This window comes from Sorex araneus, chromosome 1 (genome assembly GCF_027595985.1).
Source record: "Sorex araneus isolate mSorAra2 chromosome 1, mSorAra2.pri, whole genome shotgun sequence".
NCBI lineage: Eukaryota > Metazoa > Chordata > Mammalia > Eulipotyphla > Soricidae > Sorex > Sorex araneus.
In genome coordinates this window covers 7,876,656-7,890,127 of record NC_073302.1, presented here as the reverse complement: position 1 = coordinate 7,890,127, position 13,472 = coordinate 7,876,656, and the positions used below count along the sequence as shown (strand labels likewise).

At 59.2% G+C, this 13,472-nt stretch overlaps 2 protein-coding genes across 3 annotated transcripts in view; one reads left to right on the top strand and one right to left on the bottom strand.

The window, feature by feature from the left end:
• NEK6 (NIMA related kinase 6) overlaps positions 1 to 3,000 on the top strand; it is a 58,178-nt gene extending 55,178 nt beyond the window's left edge. For both annotated transcript variants that reach the window (XM_055123726.1, XM_055123725.1), the window contains exons 8-10: positions 20 to 114; positions 1,224 to 1,337; positions 2,795 to 3,000. In XM_055123726.1, coding sequence (XP_054979701.1) covers positions 20 to 114; positions 1,224 to 1,337; positions 2,795 to 2,905 — 320 coding nt within the window. In that variant the 3' untranslated portion in view covers positions 2,906 to 3,000. The remainder of the gene's footprint in view (positions 1 to 19; positions 115 to 1,223; positions 1,338 to 2,794) is intronic.
• A 1,586-nt stretch (positions 3,001 to 4,586) lies between these two features.
• Positions 4,587 to 13,472, bottom strand: part of PSMB7 (proteasome 20S subunit beta 7) — a 61,078-nt gene continuing 52,192 nt past the window's right edge. The window contains exons 7-8 of the mRNA XM_004613335.3: positions 6,150 to 6,301; positions 4,587 to 4,802 (exon numbers count right to left, since the gene is read on the bottom strand). Coding sequence (XP_004613392.1) covers positions 4,691 to 4,802; positions 6,150 to 6,301 — 264 coding nt within the window. The 3' untranslated portion in view covers positions 4,587 to 4,690. The remainder of the gene's footprint in view (positions 4,803 to 6,149; positions 6,302 to 13,472) is intronic.

The following is a 13,472-nucleotide window of genomic DNA, read 5'->3' as shown; positions in this document are numbered from 1 at the left end:
TCCCTTCACTCTGTTGCAGTGGGGACACCCTACTACATGTCCCCGGAGAGAATCCACGAGAACGGCTACAACTTCAAGTCGGACATCTGGTCTCTGGGCTGCCTGTTGTACGAGGTGAGGGGGTAGACCTGGGGTTGGGAGGCTGGGGAACGGGGCACCTCGGGATGTGTGCCACAGCCCAGTGTCACCCGGTGGAGCTGAGGTCCTGGGGAGGGGGCATTGGGCCCATGACCCCCCTCCTCCTGGGGGCCTGGGGCGGTCTGGACTTCCGCTCTTGGCCTTCCCTATCAGACCCCTGGCCCCTTCTCTGAGGGGGCGCGGGGTGAGGGGACACTGCCCACAGCTGCACCTGGGCCCACGGAAACCCCAATGTCCAGGCCACACCCTGCCCCCACGCTCAGGCCCCCGCTGGCACTCGGGGACCCCAGGCCTGCTCACAGCGGGGATGGGGGCACCCAGGGAACTAACGTTGACTGGAACCCGCAAGCCCAGAGCCCCAGCCTCTCCCCACCCCGAGAGGGGCTCGCTGGCTGCCCTCGGGCACGGGACAAGGGGTGCTCCTCCAGCCTGGAGCCCTGTGGCTTTGCCGAGCAGCCCGGCAGGCAGGCACTGTGCCCCCAGTGGCACATCCTCAGCGGGGCCTGGGGGCCCCATCTGGCAGCGAGAGTGGGAGTGAACCCCACTATGGTCTGATCAGCAGATGAGGACTGAGCGGCCCACGGCTCCTCCATGCCCCCTTGTTGAACACCCCAGTAGTGCTGGTGGATGGGGTGGGGTCGGGGTGTGTACCAGAAACGGGGGGGTGGGGGGCCCTGACGAGTCCCCGTTCCACTGGCGCCTGCCACCCCATGCTGTCCCAAACACAGTTCCCTGCCGTGGCCAGCTGGGGGAGACCCGGCCACATGAAGCCTGGGGCCCCGAGCATCCTGGAAGCAGGAAGTCCCAGGCCCTGCCCGTCTCCCGGCTGCACTGCACTGGGCAAAGCAAGAGCCAGGGCTGAAGCTAGGGAGGGAGGCCAGAGCTCAGCGGGCACCTGCAGCGCCGCAGCCGCTGAGCAGTGGGCGAGGGTGAGAGGCCGCCAACGTGCCCGCAACCCCGGGGCTGTGGGGAAGCAGCCCGTGCCGCCTGCTGCGGGCTCGCAGCTCCTCGGACCTGCCAGCCCCACTCCGGTGCGGCTCCTGTACCGTGGAGCTGCAGGCTGAGCCCGTGTCCCTCCCTCGCAGATGGCCGCCCTCCAGAGCCCCTTCTACGGGGACAAGATGAACCTCTTCTCCCTGTGCCAAAAGATCGAGCAGTGTGACTACCCGCCACTGCCCGCCGAGCATTACTCGGAGAAGGTGAGCGTGCGGGGAGGTGAGCGTGCAGGGGGGAGTGTGCGGGGAGGTGAGTTCAAGGGGGGGGAAGGGTGAGTGTGCAGGGGGGGGTGAGATGTGGGATGGTTAGTGTGTGGGGAGGTTTTCTGTGTCTCAGTTCTCTTTAGCCTTGCAGATGTAAGACCAAAATACAGGAATCCCCAAGTCCCATCCCATGGCAGGTGTGCATACACACGCGTGCGCACACGCGCGCGCGCGCACACACACACACACACACACATACATTTTCATGGGCAAAAGCATTTCTACACTACCTGGGAGAGGACCTCTCATTTTTTTTGTTTTGTTTTGTTTTGGGGTCACTCGTGGAGGCGCGTGGGAGTTGCCCCCGGCCATGCTCAGGGCGCCCTGCAGTAGCAGGGGCTGGCCACGTGGTTCCTGTGTGTTCGAAACCTGTGTGCAGCCCTTTGAGCTCCCCCGGACCCCCGAATTTATTTCATCTCTTAGAAACGGAGAATATTTTATTTCCCTTTTCTCTTGATTTCTGAGCATGTAAGGCGGCCGCTGTTCACTGTATGATCTATGTACAGATGAACGATTCGGGGTAAGAGCATTCCCCATCACTGGTTTTGCCCGGGCCTGTGACCCGCCAGGGGCCGAACATAGCTGCCTTTCCCGGGCTTGGCAAGGCCCACTCTGCCTCTCTGGGAGCCAGATGCCAGAAGCCTTCGGCTGGCTACAGACTCCCCTGGGTCCGCCCAGGCCCCCCCAAGGTTAAGCCCTGGCTCCCCAGAAAGGTGGCACGCAGACGAGCAGAGTGCTTGAACCCCTCAGGACACTCAGAGGCTCGGACCCCTCGGCTGGAGTGGGCAGTAGCACTGGGGCGCCTGTGACCCTTGCCCTCTCCTGACACATCCCGAGTGGGGCAGAGTGCCGGGAGCCCCTGGCCCCCCTCACAGTGGCGGCTGCTGACCCTGACCCCGCAGGCCGGCCAGCCCCAGCCCTCCCGGCAGCCGGCATGGAAAACACGGGGCAGGTCACCGAGGCGAGTGAGGACAGAGGCTTTTTAAGGTCATTCTTTTAATTACCACTAAAATAATTGGCACTCTGGCTCCGGGCGCCCCTCCCCCGCCCGGGCGGAGCAGCAGCAGCAGCCTCGGTGTGGGGATAATTAAAAGCCCCGTCTTTCAGGAGCACAATAAAGAGGCCAGGGGCAGGCAGACTGCAGCCCCGCTGCATGTCCATGCATTTATGATGATCAATAAGCCCTCGCCAGAGCTGCGTCCTCTGCTCCGGGCGTCTGCGTGAGTGACAGCGTGGGTGCACACATGCCTCGCTTAGCAGGGGTGCAGGCAGCCATGGTCCTGCCAGGCCCCCCTGCGGCCTCCTTCCTCGTCTCGCTGCTGCCGAGGGTGGGCGTTCCTGGGGACCGGGCAGCCACGGCCCCCACTGGTCACACCTGCCCCCTTTCCTCCGGGCAGCTGCGGGAACTTGTCGGTATGTGCATCCACCCGGACCCCGCCCAGAGGCCCGACATCGGCTACGTGCACCAGGTGGCCCGGCAGATGCACGGCAGGACAGCGAGCACCTGAGCCCCCGAACGCGCGTGCCTCCCTCCCCCCTCCTTCCTCTCCTGGACCCCGGGAGCCCAGACAACTCAAGACACGAGGGTGCGTCCCCGGGAGGGTGTGGGGGGGCTGGGGGGTGGGGGAGTAGGCGGGTGGGGGCGGGGGGGATACAGATTCCAAAGTTCTTTCTTTCAACCCTTGTGGACTGTCTCTGCGGGGTTGCTGGACGCACCCCGGGGGTCTGGACTGTAATGTGAACCTTTTCGGATCATTCCTTCGGTGTCCTGTCCTGGGTGCTAGGGAGCCCGGGACAGGGGCGACCCTTTCAGCTCCCCAGCTGTGGCCCTGCCTTTCCTCGGATAAAGGGGAGCCGGGCCGGGTCGCCACCCGACCGTGTCAGTGTTAGGCAGGAAACTGGGGGCCCGGCCCTCGCCCGTGTTCTGCAGATTCTGGTTCAGCACCTCCCTAGAGCATCCTTGGGCAAGTTTTCTTGTTCTGTTTTGGGTTTGTTTGTTTTGGTGTTTCGTTTTGTTTTGTTTTTTGGGTTTTTTTTTTTTTTGCCTCTCTGAGCCTTAGTCTCCCTCCGCTGTAAGACGGGCCTTGTGACTGCTGACTTCGGTGGCTCTCAGAATCTGAAAGAAAATGCCGAAGATACCGGTGTGCACACGGTGGATGAGCCCCAAGCGGCGCCACGCAGCCCGCACAACACCCAAGTGCCTGGACCACGTAAACCAAGAATTAACGTACAGCTGTCTTCTGTGTAGGAAACCAGAAATGTGTCCATTGCTCTCTCGGCCCAAATAGGATTAACTGTGAAGACTAACTTATAAATGTGAACTTAAGGGAACTCAAGCTTTGAAGGAATCGTTTTCATGCTCAAGTTAATCCTCCAATGGTCTAAGTTGTCGTCCTCTGACTTGGTGAGAGGTCAGTCCCCTGGCCAGTGCCCGGCAGGGTCCCGGGGGTCGGGGCTGGAGGCCGGGCCCCGCTCTGTCTCTGTGTGTGACTCTGTTCTACTGTAACTGTCAGGGCCGAGAGAGTGTCTTCAAATGCAGCCTTTGCTTTGTATTCGTCCTCCATGTCTGAAATAAAATGCGGCAAGAGAGTGTCTTCTGTGGATGAGTGTGTCTCACAAATCATTTTAAAACAACTTCGCATGGAAACACAATTTCCTGGTGGCTTTAAAAACTCATTTTCCCTGGTCCCAGACATTCTGAATACTCCCAGAATTTTTTCAAGAGCCCCAGATAAATCCGCCATGATCCTCAGCCAGGCTGCCGTCCGAATTCCCCACCTTCCTTCTGGCAGCGTGGACAGGGAAGCCGGCCTTCAAGGTGGGTCACACTGGACACCGGGTCTCTGTCCCACATCCCCTGGTCAGCAGAGAAGTCTGGGTGCCCAGTCAAGCCCCATCTCTAGGCCAGCACTCACCACCACAAGCTGTCTGATCCCGGGGAGATGCGGCAGATACTCTGCTCACAGTGCTCGGAACATCACTCAGGCGTCTCCACATTTAGCACAGGGAGCGCCCCCTCCCACTAACACACACACACACATACTCCACCACCCCCTCTGCCATGGGCATACATAGCCACACCCAGAGCTCCGCGCACCCCCCTTCCTAGCAGGGTCACGTGCTCATGCACCCCACTGGGCATATTTGGAGGGCTGCGGCGTCCGGCACTCACATCCCCCAGACTTGGTATTCCTCTTGTTTTTCAAACTTTTATTGAATTTCGTTCAGCAAGTTTCAGCCAAAGAAACGTCTTACAAGGGAGCCCCAAACCCCATGTCACCACCCCGGCCCGTTCAGGAAGTGTCCATGGTCTGAACTGTCTCTTCCACCACCTCAATCTCCAGGGGAGCGACCTTCTCGGTGAGGACAGCAGTGGTCCCCTTCTCACACCTGTATCGGCCAAACCTAGAGTGACAGAAGCACAGAATTAGGGTCCCGGATGCAGGCCCACGTGTTAGGCCAAGGTGGCTGGAACCCCGGAGCCAGCTGCCCCCAGCTCCCAGTCTCAGCTCCCCATGCTCCCGAACAGGGACCCCTGGGCCAGAGGCCACGCACGGCTGGGGGCACGGGGCTGTTGGCAACCGGTCCTGCACCCACCTCCACCCTGCAGCGCTTTCAGGAACAGGCACAGTGAAGCCTTTCATTTAGCTGCCACCACCTCCTCTTAGCAGCAGCGAACACAACTTAACCATCACCGCAGACACTTGAACCGCTCCAGGTAGGACGGAGCCAACCCGCGTTCGATCCTCAGCACCCCAAATGACCCCCAAGCCCAACGAGTGTCCACTAAGTGCAGAGGCACAGCCCTGGGCACAGCTGCAAGTAATCCAAGCAGCAACCCCCTCCCCCCAAAAAAAACATACAAAGCAGAAAGAGAATAAACACGACCCACGGCAGACTCGGGGCTGTCACCAGACCCTCTGAAGGCTCAGGAGAGGAGAGCGCATCTCCGGCGGTGATGCCCCCACCCTGGAGAGCAGCCACGCCCCACCCAAACAGTCTGTCCACCCTGTCCCCAGTCACAGGAGTGGGGTCTCGGGCCCCTCCAAAGACCCCCTTCCCTACGGGGCAGGCGCATGCCCAGAGAGGGAGCCGCCTGCGCCACTCGGGGCCTGGCTCTCCGAAGAACCCCGGGCATCAGAAGTCACCCGGTCTAGCGCCATCGTTCACGGGCAGAGAAGGACCTGCCGCAGCCCCAGAGTCCCACACTGCGGAGCCCCACGCAGCTTGGACTGCCGGGGCTGGAATCTGCAGGGTGCGCTCAAGTGGGAGCGTCATTTCCACAGGTGCTGGGACCCCCCGCCGTGGCCCTGCAGAGACCCCGCAGTGCAGCGCACGCCAGCAGCACGGAGGCGCGCCTGCTCACGCAGACCCCGGCCCGGGTCCACTCGTGTCCCTCCAGGCTGCTCCAGAGGCCCCTTCTGGAGACACTCAGTCGTGCCCGGGAGCCAGTGAAGACTGAGCCGTGCCAGCCATACTGGAGGCACTCCCGCCCGCACAACACACCAGAGCTGTCGGGGGCACTTCAAAAGCAGAGGCAGGACTGGAGTTCCAGGTTGGGTGTCAACGCTGGCCTCGGGCTCACTCCGGGGCCCACCGCACCGGGCCTGTTCCACTCCCCAGGACAGATACTTTCCGAGCCCGCCTCAGCCCACAGTCGTCAGGCAAACTCATGCCGAGGCAGCAGGGAGAGCCAGCCCGGAGACCGCAGCCAGGCCAACAGGGTGAAGAAGGAAGGAACCCGGGGCTCACCTGGTCCCCTTCTTGTTGGGCACGGAGTAGGGGCGCAGGAAGTCCAGCTTGCTCTTGCTGATGACGCAAAGGTCGATGTTGCTCCCGGAGCCCAGGTCATTGAAGATGCCGGCTGAGATGGCCTCACTCACCAGCTTCTTGGCTTCCTCCTCCTGTGAGAGAAGAGTCCCAGCTCCATCAGGGTGGGCCCGGGGCCTGCTCAGACGCCCACAAAGTGCCTTCCCACGGCAGCAGCCAAAGCGCCTGAGGTGGGCGTGGCTCTAAACGCCCCAAATTCCCCCCATTCGCCCCTCTTAACTCAGTCACCCTACCTCCGAGGATGGGGAGCTGACAGCGACCTCTCCCCTAAGCCACGGCTGGGTGGGAGGGCTTTGCTGAGAGAGGGGCAGGCCGGGATGATACAACCGCGCCCTCAAGAGCACTGAGCCCTGGCCAGGCAACAGGCAGGCGTGCCAGCTCTGATGGCGGAACCTGTGGCATGATCAAGGTGGTCCGGGGGAACCATGAATCCCACCACATAATCCCAGTTCTGGGCAAATGCTGGCAGAGCCCCGGGGTGGGGGTGGGGGGCTCAAACCTGTGTGGTCACAGGAGCAATGCACTGCTGCACCCCCCTTAACTGCACAGTCCCCTGAACACACCAGACTGAGCCCCCAAACTGCAAGCCAGAGCCCCCAGCTGTTCCAGGGCGAAAGGCAGTCCTGGGTTTCCCTGCCGAGTTGCTGAGGCTCTGGCCTGGAGGCACAGAGCCGGGCTGCAGGGACCCGGGAGGACCCGCACGCCGCCACTTACACACCCACACGCCCTCCAGCCTCCCGGATGGGGTGCACAGCCCCCACAGGAGGGGCTCGGCAGGCTTGGAGCTGTCCCCTCCAGAGCACACGCAGCAACAAGCCCAGTCTGACCGGCACTTCGGGGGCGGGGGGCAAGGCTGCTGCCGCCAGCCGCAGCTCGGAGGCTGCGCAGACCGTGGGATTCCAGGGACACGATCGCCCTCTACAGACCCAGCGGAGAGAAGGCTGTGCTGGAAGCAGACCCCTCGCTGGCAGCAGCCGAGGGCCAGCTCTGGGGCCCCGCCACAGGACACACCCGCACCGGCCTGCAGTCATGAAGCCGCCCCCCAGCCTGGGGAGCCAGATGCCTCGCCAGAACCCAGCCAATGTGCTGAGGGGCCCTTGCGGTTGTACAGGGGGGGTGTAAGTGCCACCCTGCTCACGCCCCATGTGTGCATGTGTGTCTCCCTGCTCAGGCCCCGTGTGTGCATGTGTATGTGTCTCTCTGCTCAATCCCAGTGGTAGTATATGTGTGTGTCTCCCTGTTCATTCCCCATATGCATGTGTCTCTCCATGTGGGTGTGCATGTATCTCCCTGCTCAATCCCCATGGGTGTATATGTGTGTGTCTCCCTGCTCACTCCCCATGTGCATGTGTGTCTCCCCGTGCACTCCCCGTGTGTGCATATGTGTGTATCCCCTATTCACTCCCTGTGGGTGTACATGTGTTTGTGTACCTGCTCATTCACCACACATGTAATGTGTCTGGGTATGTATGCCATCCTGCTTGTGTGTATACACGTGTGTACATGTGTGTGCACATCAACCCTGCTCATTCCCAGCTGCCTGCACCTCCTCCCCTCTTCTCCACTGGCTTTCCGGTTCCCTCAGGGTAGTCATCCCTGCTGTTGGTGCCCACCGCCAGCCCCTGGTACCACTGAGCACCGAGAATTTAATTTTCCCATATTCTATTTGGGCAGAGCACAGCATACACATGCGACTTGGCAGGCAGGCCTGATGCCAAGTAGCGGGGCGGGCACACAAGAGCTAGAGGCTGACCGTGCTGAGACAAGACCCTGCGTCCACAAGGCAGACTTTCTGTAATGCACTGTGTGAACTTAGAAAACTTAAAATATGCAAATCTTGAAGTGTATTATGAATAACTTGACTTGCTCCTAGATTGTCATGTGTGCTATTATTTAAGGCTTTTGACATCTGAGACAATAATAGCTTTTAAATGACCTTCCTGGGCCAGAGAGACAGGGTCAGGTGCTTGCCCTGCATCCAGCTAACACCAGGTTCCATCCTCTACACCAAGCACTGCCGAGAGTTCCCTGAGCACGGTGCAGTGAAGCCCTAAACCAAGAAAAGTTTGTTTCCCCCCAGTCAGGGAAGAAAGCCTCACAGTGAGACTTGTGCGCCCCGCCCCATTCCTCTTCTAAAGCACTGCGTCGGCGTGGGCACTGCCTGCACTGAGCACACTCTAAAGGGCCAAGAATGCACAGGCGCTCTGATGGGGGTCACTGTCTTAAAACCGGGTGTCCCGGGGCCAGAGAGACCGTACAATGGCTAAGGCGCTGGCCTCGCACATGGCTGACCCCGGTCTCAATCCTGACACTACACATGGTCCCCCGAGCCCCACCAGGGTGACCCCCAAGCCCAGAGCCAGGAGGAAGCCCTGAGCATAGCAGGGAGTGGCCCCAAACCCAAAATACGTAACTTTAAAAAAAAATCAACAGGGGTCTCCTCCAGTGCTGGGAGGAGGGTGGGGCCACTCTGATGCTCAGAGATCTGAGCTCTGCCACCTGCTGTGACCCCCTTGACCACCCACCCCCAACTTTCCTGGGCTCCACGCCACCCCCCAAAGCTGTGCAGTCAGAAACCACGGCCGAGAGCCTAGACTCACCTAGACAGCCAGAGGCCACTGAGACTGGTCCTGCAAGCTCAGCACCACACGGTCATGGGGCTGGAGACCTCCATGAGTTGGGAACAGTGGACAGCCACCAGATTCCAAGGTCACCAAAAACTGGCCAGGCCTGGGCATGTTTCAGAGGAGGATGGAGGCTAGCCGACTCCTCTGAAGGTCCCTCCTGAAACTGCCCATGGGTCATCACCTGACATTTCCACCTTGTGGTCACACAGCCACCACCGTCTAGTCGGACCCTCCCGGAGCGATCGGGAGGAAATGCAGGCCCTACAGCCCACGCCTTCAACAGATACTGCAGGCAGCAGAGGCGGTGCAGCCCTTCGCCGTGGGGTTTCCACCACCAGAACTCTAGTCACATCTGCAAACACGAGCCTGGGTCTATTCCCACTGTTTACAGAGGAATTTCCCAATTAAACGACTCGTCCTCAACACGTGCTACCCAACGTTTCGGAAAACCATGGGAAAAGCCCCCTGCACTGAAGCACGCAGCAAGGAGTGGGAAGCATCTCCACACGGCCCTGGCCCGCATCCCCTCCCGGGAGATGAAGCATCTGAAGCAGCATCTGCCTGGGGACAGCTGCGAGCCAAGGGGGCTCTGGCAAGGGCCCTGCAGAGCTGTGCCCCAGCTGGCCAGACCCAGGTGCGCCGCTCCCCCACTAGAGGGGCCGATGACCCCCCGCCCCCCAAACCAGCTGCTCGAGGATTTACGCAGCTAGTCACAAGGGAACCGGGACCCACGGGGAGCCGGGCTGGCACACTCATCCCGGCGTCCAGAGAAGGGGCCCTCCAGGGCTCCAGGGCGCCAGGGAATGACTGAACGCTAGCTGGGGCTGGGAGGGACCCAGAGCAGATGAAAAGACTGATTCAGTTTGGGTCCCCCGTTTCCTACTTCTGTGCAACCTCAGCCAAGACACTTCACCTCTCTGAATCCACACTCTTCCTGGCTCACACCGGACTGACAAATGAAGATGGATCACAAGATTGTGGCAGGAATGAGAAATAAAATATGGAGGGCCCCTCCTCTGGCGTCTGACCCGTGGCTCTTGCTTAATAAATGGGCACGTGTTTAATAAGCCAGCCAGAGGGCTCCCAGAGATGCACCCCCACCCCCCTTAGCAATGACCGCCGGTCCCCCGCCCCAGGCCCACACGGTGCCAGGGAGAAGCTGATCCCCTAATAATTAAGCCAAGCCCAAAAAGCACACTCCCTAAAAGTTCAGAGAATAGAAAAGGAGCACTTCCTACTTTATGGCTACAAAGACCAAACTAACCGGGAGTCTCGGTCCCCGGGGCCCGCCCTGCTTCTTAAATGAGATTACAATAAGAGTGATGTACTGTGCCGCCAGGCGGCTGTGACAAGCAGCCCTTTATAGAGCTATCTGTTTGTCTCCATCACCGCATCGCCCAATATGTCCCTGGGCTCCAATGTGCAGCTCCATTTACCGCCACATGACAAATGGGCAGCACTTGTAAAAGGCACAAAGAGGTCCACGTCGGCCATGTAATGGTCACCACAGCTGTACCCGAGTGCTTGAGGGGACAAAACAGACCCCCAAGTTCATTAAACTGACCAGTAATGGATCTTTCAAAAAGTGCCTTAGGAATCGTACAGAAAAGGCTAAAATAAATAACTCAGCATGGAAGGCTAATCTGAAATGGTGTTTGATAAATTATTTATAACACAGGCGATTGTCTGCATTTAATATTGGAGCTACTAGTAGCATCTTTAAAAGATGATTTATGTGTTGTAATGCTATTAAACTTTATATTGGCCCACTGCTAGCTATAAAGTCTGCTGAGATTTAGAGAATGAGTTTTAAACTGTCACTGCAACATCATAGGAGATGGAGACTGTATTAAATCTTTACTTTAAACCTGTTATCTAGAGAGTTGCATTTTGTAGACACTCACAAACTGATAGATGACCTCGGCATCCGCTCTGGTGCGGGCCCAAAATAGTAACTGCCAAGAAAGTTTTCCGCATTATTCCTGTCTCCGGCTACAATCGAATTTCTCTTCTCACGTAAATGATTTTTAGATTGGGAATGTCACCAGAGCAAAATGTAGGTGCCCCAGCCAATGGGCTCCCTGGCCAGTTCAGCACCAAATTAATACTATTTAAATAAACACTGCGTGCTCGGAGGCGCAGCCGGGCACACAGGGAGCGCGTCACACAGGCAGGGGCCGGAGACAGCACGCGTCTGACGGAGGGTGGGCGCACTGCTTTAGGTGACAGCCTCGGAATGTGAAAGTGCACGTCTGTGGCAGTCAGTGGAAACAATCGAGCTCTAAGTAAAACATTCTGAAGGACCTAAGAAATAAGTCGCTTATTTACTAGAACATATATTTTACTTTTTCTAACTGAGGTACTGACATTCAGGGGCAGACAAAAGGGAGAAAGAGGAATTACAGAAGTCTTCGCCTTTGTCCACCATCACACCAGAGTCGGGGGACAGTAGCGGGGTGGGGACAGAGTAGGGGGGCAGAGGGGATGAGGGGGAGAGTGGGGGAGGGGGAGAAGAGAGAGAGAGAAGCCAGGAAGCCTACAAGCCTACAAAGGCCCTTCAGTTCCCAACAACTCTCCTTTACTGCCAACTAAGGATCTGACTCAGTAAGAACAGGATCACTAAAAATTTATCTTGGAGATCTGCATTTCCTTTTGTCACTCGGATTTGAAACAGTAGAACCTGCTCCTGCCCAGCGGTCTGCATCACACTGGATCTGGCAAGGCGATGCTCTACTCTAGGTGGGACAAGGGTCTGGCCTCTGGACAGAGGACCCCAGTCGTACCCTCTCCCCGCTCTGTTCCCCAAGGCTGGCACAGCGGTGGGCGTGGGCCTCAGGAGAAAACATCAGCTTTAAATGCTCCGTGGCTCAGCGAAAAGACAAAATCAATCACGAGACAGATCATGAGGTAGAGTAATGATACTAAAGTGGGTGGTTCCAAAACTGCAAAGGCCCCAGCGGGGGCCAGGGAGTAAGTGCATTCTACGGGTGCCGAAAACTGAGGAGGAAGCAGTCAAACAGTAAGTTTTTGGTAGCCTGTGACCACACGGGGTTCCGCAAGCCACTGATGCGACCTGAACAAGACATTCCTGGCTGGTGGTTGAAGAGAAGCCAAGCCCCTAAGCCTTTAAGACAGCAGCCCACCGCACCTCTCCAAAAGCAGCTTCCTGCACTGCTACCAGACCTGAGGGCCCCCCGGGGCAGCCAGGACGCAAGTTGGCCACGTGCATTCGCTCTGTTTGTGCAGACCCGGGAGGCATCGGGAGCTCAGCAGGTCCCAAAGCGCTGACTGCTGTGAGGGGCCGCTTCCGTGCAAGGCTCTGCCAGTCCCGTTACTGCCAAGCTGGCCATGCCCACAGTGCTACTGCAAGGTGCCAAAGCCTGATCTTAACTCAAGGCTCAGAGGGTGGTGCCCAATGAGGGCATCGGAGAACATCCCAGGACAAGCCTGGGAGAGCTGTTACAGCACAACATCATGCCAGGAATCTCAGCGCCACGGGTGCCCTCCATGAGACAGGGTCCGGCCTGTCAGTCCGAGAGACAGGAACGCCCCCACAGCAGGTTTTACAGAGAGCGATCAGTGCGTTCTTGGGCAGAGGGCAAGGAGCCAGGGTGTGTGTGAGTCCGTCAGTGTGACCCCACCAGACCGCCCCCGGGCCTAGCACACTGCAGGCCTCCCTGCCACTGCTAAGTGGGCCCCAGGGACCTCTGCCATGCTAGCGCTCAGCAACACCAAACCCGAGTTTGCCCATGCCACCCCAGGAAACTCCCCCAGGTGTGTGTGTGTGGGGGGGGGGGGGCAACAGATCCCGCTGGGCTCTGGAAGGACCAGGGGGAAGAAGAACCCCTGAGCTCCCGACGGAGGCAGGATGGCGCGGCCCTTTCCAGGGTGACGAGAACCACTCCCCGGGGTTGCGAACACGTGTCTACGTCCATGGCAGAATCTACAGGGCCAGGGAAAAAGGCAGCGGCGAGCGGGGCTGAGCGAGAGAGAAACACACTTGCTCCCCAATGCCCCAGTGAAAACCAAGGAGCCGGGGACAGGGCTAAGCTCTGGGAGATGTTCCCTGTCCCTCTCGCTCCAGCACCCTGTCCATTCCCAGGTCACAGGAAGCGCAGTGTCCACACAGCGCAGAAGGTGCCTGTGGTCCTCACCACAACGCTGGACGGAGCCACGTGTGCCCAGGCTCGTGTGCAGACTCCCTGGGAGGTGCCACTTCCCCGTCCCAACAGGGCAGCTAGGCGGGAAAGAGAGGACCAGCACCCCCGTGCTAGGGAGCTCAGACACGGCCACAGATGGAGCCACTCGCCAATAATGAGCTCCCCAAATGTTCCTAAGACCAAGGAAGGGCTCCCCAGGCTGCACCCAGAGGGGCAGGAGAGGAACGCAGACGACGGCATGGCCGGCCCATCACTGGCACGCAGGGGGACAGCAGTCAGGTGCAGGTGAGGAGACAGAGCCCAGTCCAGGGGCAGGAGTGAGCGTGCGAGCAAGGCAGGTCTCCAGAGCGCTGACCCCGCGGCCACCTGGAGCAGCCACTAGGGCAGGGCAGTAGAAAGAAGCCGCACCTACAGTGGGGCAGCCCAGCTGTGCCTTCAAACGCGAGGCCCGGGCAGTG